Source organism: Vigna angularis, chromosome 4 (assembly GCF_016808095.1).
Source record: "Vigna angularis cultivar LongXiaoDou No.4 chromosome 4, ASM1680809v1, whole genome shotgun sequence".
NCBI lineage: Eukaryota > Viridiplantae > Streptophyta > Magnoliopsida > Fabales > Fabaceae > Vigna > Vigna angularis.
In genome coordinates this window covers 9,309,882-9,319,980 of record NC_068973.1, presented here as the reverse complement: position 1 = coordinate 9,319,980, position 10,099 = coordinate 9,309,882, and the positions used below count along the sequence as shown (strand labels likewise).

Below are 10,099 nucleotides of genomic sequence, written 5' to 3'. Positions count from 1 at the left end.
ATATTTTTTTAGATATTATTTTTGGTTGATTCTAGTTTAATTGGATTATACACTTTTAGTGCTTCAAAATGGACATGGTTTGTTGAATTTGGAGTTTAATGCAATCTTTTATGATTTTTTTAAGTTGAAAAAGATTTGTTAATTTTTTGTAGACAAACCCCTATGCATTAGATTTTTGTGTCCATTAATTTAAATTTTTGTAGTTAGACTTACATACCTAATTAGAGTCTATGATTGCTTCGATTTAGGTCCATATTTGCTTCGATTTTCGAAGTCTATAAAAGACTTGAATTTGCTAAAACTATGACAAAAATCATTTGCTTAATTTCAAAGCTTTGAGAATTGTCTCCTCATCTTCTTTCATTTCTTTTCTCTCTTTATTGTTTTTGTCTTATCCATATTTTCTCTAGTTATGTTTTTCGAATGATCCATTTTGTTCATTTTAGTTTTAAGTTTTGATCTCTAATTTTCCTTTTCCAATTTTTGTGTTCTACAATTTCAATCCTTAAATTCCCAATTTAATTTTTACAAGAAGAATACTAGAGTTTGAATATAATTAATGTGTAATCCTTTGAGAATCAATATAGTTTGTACCCTATATTGTAAAATTCAGAGAAATTGTTAAAATCATAAATCCAACATTATTAAGATCAGATGATCTAAAATACACTACGTTAGATTGTCCAATTCATATAAGACACTTTATGGTTTTAACGATAACAAACTCTTTAAGTGATATGGATTAATATTTATGTAATCTCTTTAACATGTGTATTCATGCAACTAGGTATTTATATCGTATTAGTTACTTTCTCAAATCGGACAACCATAAGACCTCGTTTGACACATTATTAGATGACGTATGGTACTTAGAAATTTAATTTAAATCCAATTCTAATGAATTAAGTTTTAACCATAAAAATATTTCGAGGTAATGAGATATACTTGAAAGATTTCATAAACAATTAATATATCTATTATTTGAAGTGCGTTAAATGATCAACTGGCTTTTTATATTTGAATACGGAAACACGTTATTTGTAATCAAATTATCCTATGCACTCTTAATCGTGGTTTATCTTCAATTTGTACTTTTTGTTGAGAGTTTTTCTTTTTATTATTGAGAGTTTGTAATCATTGAGGGAGATTACCTAGAGAGGTGAGAACTCTCATTGTAACTTAGAGATGTTTGTGTATTCATTATAACTCAGATGTGTTGGTGTACTCATTGTAATGATTTGTTTTATAAAGGGAACATTTTCAGTTGTGTGCTTAATGGAGAATTAGACGTAGCCTGTGAGTTTTGGTAAAAACTAATAAGAGAATTGCTTCTTACAAAAGAGAGTATAGGGAAAATACCGATGGAAACTGAAGACAATAACCTTATAAATGACTTGTTTTTTCAAAACTTTGTTTCTTAAAAAGGTTTATCCCAGTCTAATATAAGTGGAAAATCCTTGGATTTGTTGATGAGAAATTCCAAGAAATATCATGATAAAGCAAGGATATGTTACAAGAAGAAAGAAAAACAATTAAAACCTAATCAAATTCATCCTTGCAACTATTTATTTGCTAGTACACTCTCTAGTGGTTTTTTGAAAAAGAAATCACATTGGAAAACTAATCCTAAAGGACCAATGAAAGTATGGGTACCTATAAATCAAATTATCATACTTGTAGACATTCTTAACTCAATAAAGATGACCTTTATGTTGGTACTTAGGCAATTGTTACTCACATCACTTGATAGGAAAAAAATCTATATTCCAAGACTTGAAGATCAAGAGTAGAGAGAAAGTCATATTCGGAGGAGACCAACATGGAAGAATAATTGATATTGATCAAGTATGTCTTTATGTATTAATAAAATTATTTAGTGGCTTAAACACAACTTATTGTGCATAAGTAAATTATGTGACAATAGGTGCAATGTCATGTTTAATAAAGACCAATGTATAGTCAATAAAAATCATGAAACCTTGTTTACTATAGAAGAACAAACCTTTACAAAACTGATATGGAAGAGTTATTAGATCAAAATGTCTTTTGCCTCATGACAATATAGTAAGATCATTGATTGTCGCACAAGAAGGATTATGTATTAAGTTCTTATACAATGTATCTCCTTCTATGTTAGTACACACATAAATTACATGAAAAAAATAGATATATAAAGAGAGAGGGAAAGTATGCACAATACTTTAATATTGATTTGTCTCACACACAAATTATGTATAGTTCTTAATCAACTAATTGAGTTTCACTAAGACTAATGTTGTGAAATGCAATATGAGTAAAATGAGACCAACTTGTTTATGATTAGAACGTTATAAGTCATCTTCAATGTTGGAAGTCTCACATCGACTAGAGATAAGGCCAATTTAAAGTATATAAGTGGGTGCAAAGCTCACCTTACAAGTTGATTTTGTGGGGTTGAGTTAAGCCTAAAGTTCACTTCTTAACATGGCATCTTAGATTAGAGCCTATCCTAGCGAGATTTGTGTGAACATATTGTTTCACCCGTTATCGGGCCACTATCAGACCATCCACTATTGTCTAGTCTCACGCTCGAGATGTATATACCTCGGTATGAGGAAAGTGTGTTGGAAGTCCCATATTGACTAAAGATAAAGCCAATTTGACTCTTCCACTAGAATGGAGGGCTCTCGTTGGAATCCCATATGTATATGAATAGGTGTTGCTTTAAGATCCTCAAAAGTAAAATATAAGATTCTTGCTCTTAATAAGAACCTGTCTTTCCAATCAAACAAAATTAACATGTCAAAAAAGTAAAAAAAAAATATACGAAAGAGAGAAAAATGTAAGTCTTTAGATAAATTTATTATATATATATATATATATATATATATATAATAAAAATAATATTATATAACAAATATATTAAGGTTTTCTTTAAAAAAATAAAAAATATATACTCCTAATTAGCCGGTAAACATTTTACTTTTAATCACGTCAATATCCTTATTAATATAAAATTAAGTAAACATTTTTAAAGAAAATATAAAAATGTTTATATTTATTGAAAAAATATTTTAAACATACAAAGAAACATGTTTAAAAAATAATAAAAAATGTACTTTTTGGATGAACTTTCTTACTAAGAAAGTGGAGTTTAACTATGATTTTAATTATATATTTTAAAAAATAATTTATAAATATTTTGAAAAATAATCTTCTGCAAAAAATATATATTATATGGAAAGAGTTTATCAATAACATAAATATATCTTCACAAGTTAAATATTAATATTTAACTATATAAAATAAAATATTTATGTTAAATTGGTTTAACTAATACTTTGTTTTCTATATTGAAATAAATATTTAATTATTTTTCAATATTTTGTTATTCGAGTTTCAATTTTATTTAAAATCAAAAAATGATGATGTTTTTTAATAAATGTCATTTGTCATTATCTTAAATTTTTATTTATTTATTTTTACTTTATTTTTCATATCTTCATTTCTTTTCCTTTTTTTCATCACACTATCCTTCATCTCTTTCTTCCTTCTCTTATCCAACATTGTCCCTTCATCTCATTTCTCCTCCTTTTCACACACCACCAACCCTAACTCCGTAATCTCCATACCATCATAAAAAAACCCCTAACTCCTATTCCTCTCTTTCTCTCTCAATTTTGTTCATTAAATGGAAGCTACCATACTTGTGGTTTTACTTCAGCTTGTACTAGAAGCATATCAGCTCTTTGATGATCTTTTACTTTTGTTAAGATGAGTATGTGGTATATTAAGGCCCCAAAGAAGATATGCTAACGTTTTTTTTAATCTTTAGGTTTCTAACTTCCACGTCACGTGAAAGTTGTAGATTTCTTTGAGGTATTTATAATTTTTTTAATGGTTAAATTCAAATCCTTTAAAAAGTTGTTATTGTTTAAAACTTGATATTTTCGTATGTCACGTGACCTCCAAAAAGATTAAAATCAATATTGGATTATCCTTCAAAATCCTATCAAATTATCTTAGTGTTAAAGATTGCATAAACCTTTAACAATTATAGATTTGGAAGTCTATACAGTCTATGTTTATTACTCCCTTTGATAAATAAAAAAGTTTATGTTTATTACTCCCTTTGATAAATAAAAAAATCATCCTTCAATTTTGCCCACAACTAGGTTTTGTGTCAAAATGGGAGTTCTTTAAGACTTGTTTGTCATGAGATTTTACCTTGATCAATAGACATAAGTTTCTTTTACATTTTTAGGAGAATTTACGTACAAACCTATTTAAATGTGATAATGATGTGAAGTTTAGGTTATCAAAGTTGATGCTAGTGTAAGGGAGGAGGAGAAAGAAGATGAAAAGATTGTGTAGAAGAGGTTGAAAAAGAAAGTGTTGAAATGGTGTGGTAAGAGAAAAAGAAAAAAGATGAAAAAAAAAATGCTAAAAAATAAAGAAAAAAAATTAAAAGAAAAAGTTCCAAATATTAACCTTTATACTTACCAAATAAGACTAATGTCCATTTTAAAGCCAAAAATACTAATTAAACTTATTAAATTTTGATTATATTTTTATAGATATATATTTATATAGTAAATATTATTATTTTTTAAAAATCCCTCTCATAAAAAATATAGAAAATGTAAGTTCCAAGCCCACAAAATCAAGTTCAGGGTGAAGGAAACGACGAGTTTACCCCTGAAATGGACAGATGTCATCCGGTAGCTCATTTATTTGGTGCACCCCGGACACTGCGCACGAACGACACATATAAAACCCCAAAACCCTAAGTCTTCACTTCACTACTACCCTGTCTCGCTCTGCCTAAACCGTGCTAGGGTTTTACGAACCAGCTACGCAAGAACCCTCAGGGGCCGCCGTCCAGAACAAAATAAGGAAGAAAGATGGTGGCCGACAGGACCAAGAAGTTGAAGGTTTCCGAGAAGGGGGAGAACCTCGACGAAATCGACGGAGAACTTGTCCTTTCCATTGAGAAGTTGCAGGAGATCCAAGACGAGCTGGAAAAGGTACCAATTCTTCAATATTCCACTCGCTTTCCTTCTTCCTCTTTTTTTTTTTTTTTTCAATATCGCGGATTACGGATCTTCCCTCGTCTTTTTTTGAGGTTTTTATGTGACGTTGGAAATGTGACTCTGCTTTTGGAGCCTCCGAATTGCACGCGCTAAATGTGATTGCTTTTATGTTTGATTATCTGTTTCTGGTTTCGGAACGTGATCCATTAACCTGTTGTTTGTGCTTTGGTTTATTTGTTGGCTGTGTTGTTTTAGATCAACGAAGAAGCCAGCGACAAAGTTCTCGAGATAGAGCAGAAGTACAATGAGATTAGGAAGCCCGTTTATGACAAGCGGAATGATATTATCAAGTCAATTCCTGATTTTTGGCTAACTGCTGTGAGTTTGACTTTACACATTATATTAGATTTATATACATGTGTTGTTGGGAATACCTTGTTTATTATTGTTTGTTGTCCTTTTGCAGTTTTTGAGTCATCCTGCTCTTGGTGATCTTTTGAACGATGAAGATCAGAAGGTCTGGTCTCTTTTTCAGTTTTCTAAAATTGGATGGGCTTACTTTGGTTTGTTTGAGTTTGTGTACCACTGTGCATATATGAAGTGATATGGTCTTGTTTATTCGATGGTATTTAAATGGCATTTGAAACCCTTGTAAGTTGTTCTGTTTTAGTTTTTGTTCCCTAAGAGTTATGCTTGTTACACAAGCCTTTTTAATAGTAGAACACAGCAACCTAGGTGCTGGATGCTTTTTGAATATTCTTTCTTTAAATTGACTTGTGCTTGCATGAGCAGATAGCTCTAGTTGAGTGATTGCTTTAAGTTGTTTACTTTTCTGTTCTTTTTAATTACTTGGGACCTAATTTTTACATGGAAGTTCGTCAAATACTATTGTTACTTTGGTTACAGATATCTTCTAATGCGTAACTTTAATTCATTAACGATTCCCTTATTTTGTAGATATTTAAGTATTTGAGTTCTCTCGAGGTTGAAGATTTTAAAGATGTCAAATCAGGCTACTCAATCACCTTTGTAAGATGCTTTCCTCTTTCCCTTGCTATAGACCTATGGAATGTTTTGCAAGACAGTCAGTTTAAGAAGTTTATTTTTTTGTAGGGACTGTTCATTTAATTGAATAATAACCCCTTCCAAAATTGATTTTTTGTTCAGAATTTCAACGCCAATCCCTATTTTGAAGATACAAAACTTGTAAAGACTTATACTTTCCTTGAGGAAGGAACAACAAAAGTCACTGCCACTCCCATAAAATGGAAGGAGGGCAAGGTAAGATTATGACATTAACTTTCGGAATTCTTTTATCAACTTATGCTGCTTTTGTTTTGTTTCTGAACCCCTAATCGTTAAACATGAAGAGCATACCCAATGGAGTTAGTCATGAGAAAAAAGGGAACAAGCGGGCTCCTATTGATATCAGGTTGGTGCCTATCTATGATTCAAGTGTTTTTCAATTAAAAATTGACAACAAAGAAATCAATGGTCGCACAGGCTCTGTTAACTGGCAATTGTTCTGGCTTTCCATTATTTGTATTATCGATAACCAGAACTGTATTTTTTTTGTTTGAGTTCGCACGGGGGTTGCTTTCTCTTTAAGGGGACTGAGATATGTCTGATCTGCTAAGAAATATACTTGACCTGATCACAGATCCATTTACATTACATTGGATTATCAACTACCAATACAGTGCATATATGACCAATTTTAATACTGTGGACTAGCATTTTTTTTTATAATTTATGCTCTATTTCTTCATTTATAAAACGTTTTCCATATGGTCAATGGGCATTGCTTTTAGAATAGTTGTGTTTGGACTTTTATTTTGCTATAGTTAATATCTGGAAATGAATTCAATTTACTAGTGTATGATTGCAAACAATTTTTTACTACAAAAAATGAACAAATAAAACATTCTCTTTTGCGCTTCATTCTTGTTTAATAAATTATCAATTAATGATTTTATATAGAATTATTGACAAAAATCCTTCTGTAAACATATTATGAAACAAATAAACAATTGTTCTCTTATTCTCATTTTAATGCATGCAGCTTCTTTAGTTGGTTTAACGACACTGAGCAAAAAGATGAAATTGATGACATCCATGATGAGGTATATTTTTTCTGGATTTGATCATTATGCCATGTGCATCCATGCTGTTTTTTCTCTTATAATAATTGACTTCCTTTAGTTTGTGTATTTTAGTCATAAATTTTAGTGTTATATTTATTTCTAAATAGCAGGTTGCAGAATTAATCAAGGATGATTTATGGCCAAATCCGCTTACTTATTTCAATAATGTAAGTTAACTTTCATTTCTGATATCCTTTTCTCTTCGGAGACAATAATGCTTCTTGGTTTTGAATCATTCATTTTACTATCAATATTATTTTGTTCCTTGTATCTTACAATAATTGCAATAACAATTATTTTGGAACAGGAAGAACCTGATGAAGATGAGGGTGATGAGGATGAAGCTGATGATGAGGTAACTGATGTACACTTGTATTAGAATAATTAGTTGATTAATGCTATTGATTTTTTCTTTTGTATTGCTTTGGAATGTGACAGTTTCTTGTTATATCTGTAATATGTACTGTGCACTACCATTTATTGGGTAGTATGTGTTTTTGGGGCAGATGGGAAATATGTGTAATATATATTACACATACAGTTCCTGTGTAATATTTTATCAACCACTGTGTTGTCTGGACAAATTTTGTTATGTTTACACTCACCAACTAACACTTGCGCCATCTCCATTTCATTAAGTTGGCATGAATGTGTGACATCACCACGTTATATTCTATTACAAGGTACATTAACCATGACTGAATGTGTGAATTGTGCAAATATGATGGTTTCAGCATTGACCCATTGCCAACCATTAATGAACATCGTGTGGAATGTCATTAAATCATGCTCTTAGTTTTGTGCTATCGAGATTTTAATTTTGTATCAATTCAGTGTTACTATTGATTTCTGTGTACACTTGTGAATATGCTTACATGTAGAAAATGCAGATCTCAGAACTGACATTTAGTCTTGCTGCTCTTATCAATTGCTTTATTCCCTTTGGGTTTTGTATTTATAATCACTTTACTACTATTGAGATAGTATATACAGATATATATGGTGTATTATAAAATGTATATTTCCCTGTCAGCAGGGGAAGGATGACGGTGACTCTGAAGATGATGATGATGAGGGTGAGGAAGATGACGATGAGGGGGAGGAAGATGATGGCAAATGAAAAATACATTATGGTCATATTACCTTTTTTTTGCGTTGTAGGAGTATGTAAGCGTTCTTTAGGGGATGATCATATGGCCACCCTTTGTGGTTATCAACTTATCTCGGCAGGTGAAGCTACCAAGGCTAGTTATTGGTTCTCTCTGACTATAGTCATATTTATTGTCCTATGGAGTTATTTCTGGTTTAATCCCTTGTGCACTTTTCATATACTAATGTTATATCGGTTTTTTTATAAACCTTTCTTGTGGGATTACCTAGTAAAGTTGCAGTATTTATTGTATAGCAGTTTCAGTTCGGTATTTTCTTAGGGTGCAGGAGTATGGAACCATTTTTTACAAATGAGAAACGACCCCTAGGCAAATATTCAATTACTATTTCAGTGTTATCCAATCTATTTAATTACTTGCATGAGTCACATTTGAGTGTGTTATCAAGTTCTATTGAATCTGATGAGACTTTTTCCAGTTTAAATTAGATGCAGTAACATTTGGCGTCCTGGGCAACTTTTGAGGTTTGCTAGTATCATTATTTTGAGATAACCATTGATTGTTTGAGAATAATGGTCATCTTTCTCCTCTTATTAGATTTAAAAACTGTACCTTGTTTTATTTTAATGTAAAATACGTTTTTAAAAAGTTCCATGTACATTGTATATTTATGAATCAACACAGTACAAAGAAAATTTCAAAGCTACCGGAGGCAACGTAAATAATGTACGAAAGCATTTAGACATACTGATGTTGTTGGCCAATCTTGTCAATGGAATTTAATATGAAAATACAGTGACACTTATTAATTTATCAAACCAGTTGTCATTAATTCTGACATCTATCCCATGTATTCGAACTATTTCAGGATGAATGAAATCTACATTATATGTTTTTACGGTTCAGAAATTTGAGGCTTCCAAGAAATCGTGCGAGTAAAGATAGTTTCGAATGAAACAGCATCATAATATCCATAATTTAAGAGTGCCATCTTGTAATCTGAGTTGATGCTCATTGGACGTTAATAGACGAAGTACCGACTGATTTGGGATAAATAATATACTAATCTATTTATTATCTAATTAAAGACGTATTAAAGCGAATCTAATTTATTCATGCTTCATTTAATTAAATTATTATTTTCATTCATTATTATTACTTTATAAATAAATATCTAATTCTCGTTTCTAAGGCTTTATTGGAATAAGGGAGTCAAAGTCGGAACAAGAAAAAGAAAAGATGAACAATGAGGCTGTTTTAATAATGGAATTGAAGAAAAATGAGTAAAGAGTTTTAATGTGTATGTATTCATTTGATAAAAGTGAAAAGATATTATTGTTATCTTTAAGCAATGTCTTAAGTTATCATTAATGTTATATTAGGTAAATTTAAAGATGACACAAATATGTAAGGGTATTTCTGACAAATTTGTAAACCTTGACTTTGGTGGCAATTCAAGCAATCAATGGGTGATAGATTTTTGGGTGAGGGCAGTTTCATCCTGCACCTCCGTAACGTTTTTCCAGCACCCTCATATTTTGTTTCCCATTTTTGTCTTTTTTGAATTCAGAATCTGAAGTTGTTTTTTGACTTTTGAATTTAAATTGTACAATTTAAAAATATGTTTTAAATTATACAATTCTAAACTAAAAATGATTTTGAGATTATACAATTTAAAATAATTTTTTTAAGACAAAATAGTCCAAACAAATCTTATTTTAAAGTTTAACATAACATCTAAATGAAATAATATTTAATCATTTAGAATAAAAAATAAAAAGTGTTAAATGCTATACCTTAAGTATCTTAAACAATATAGAAGCGTCTAATTAGA

At 30.3% G+C, this 10,099-nt stretch overlaps 1 protein-coding gene across 4 annotated transcripts; it reads left to right on the top strand.

Moving 5' to 3' along the window:
• Window positions 1-4,760: 4,760 nt before the first annotated feature.
• Window positions 4,761-8,693, top strand: LOC108346122 (NAP1-related protein 1). Of its 4 annotated transcripts, none has more exons than XM_052877000.1 (10): window positions 4,761-5,006; window positions 5,268-5,390; window positions 5,479-5,529; window positions 5,970-6,041; window positions 6,180-6,293; window positions 6,383-6,444; window positions 7,075-7,135; window positions 7,264-7,323; window positions 7,464-7,511; window positions 8,190-8,693. In XM_052877000.1, exons 1-10 carry the CDS (start codon window positions 4,884-4,886, stop codon window positions 8,274-8,276), a joined length of 801 nt encoding a protein of 266 aa, XP_052732960.1. In that variant the 5' UTR covers window positions 4,761-4,883; the 3' UTR covers window positions 8,277-8,693. The 4 variants fall into 4 exon arrangements, with proteins under 4 accessions (XP_052732960.1, XP_052732961.1, XP_017440599.1 ...); XM_052877001.1 differs by having other exon boundaries at window positions 4,762-5,006; window positions 7,267-7,323; XM_017585110.2 differs by having other exon boundaries at window positions 4,763-5,006; window positions 8,193-8,693.
• Window positions 8,694-10,099: the final 1,406 nt, after the last annotated feature.

What these genes read in the sequence shown, in the direction of transcription:
- LOC108346122 (XM_052877000.1), top strand. Translation starts at nt 4,884, where the DNA reads ATGGTGGCCGACAGGACCAAGAAGTTGAAGGTTTCCGAGAAGGGGGAG. An exon ending in CAGGCTACTCAATCACCTTT is followed by an intron (nt 6,042 to 6,179) that starts GTAAGATGCTTT and finishes TTTTTTGTTCAG; the next exon opens with AATTTCAACGCCAATCCCTA. An exon ending in AGGATGAAGCTGATGATGAG is followed by an intron (nt 7,512 to 8,189) that starts GTAACTGATGTA and finishes TTTCCCTGTCAG; the next exon opens with CAGGGGAAGGATGACGGTGA.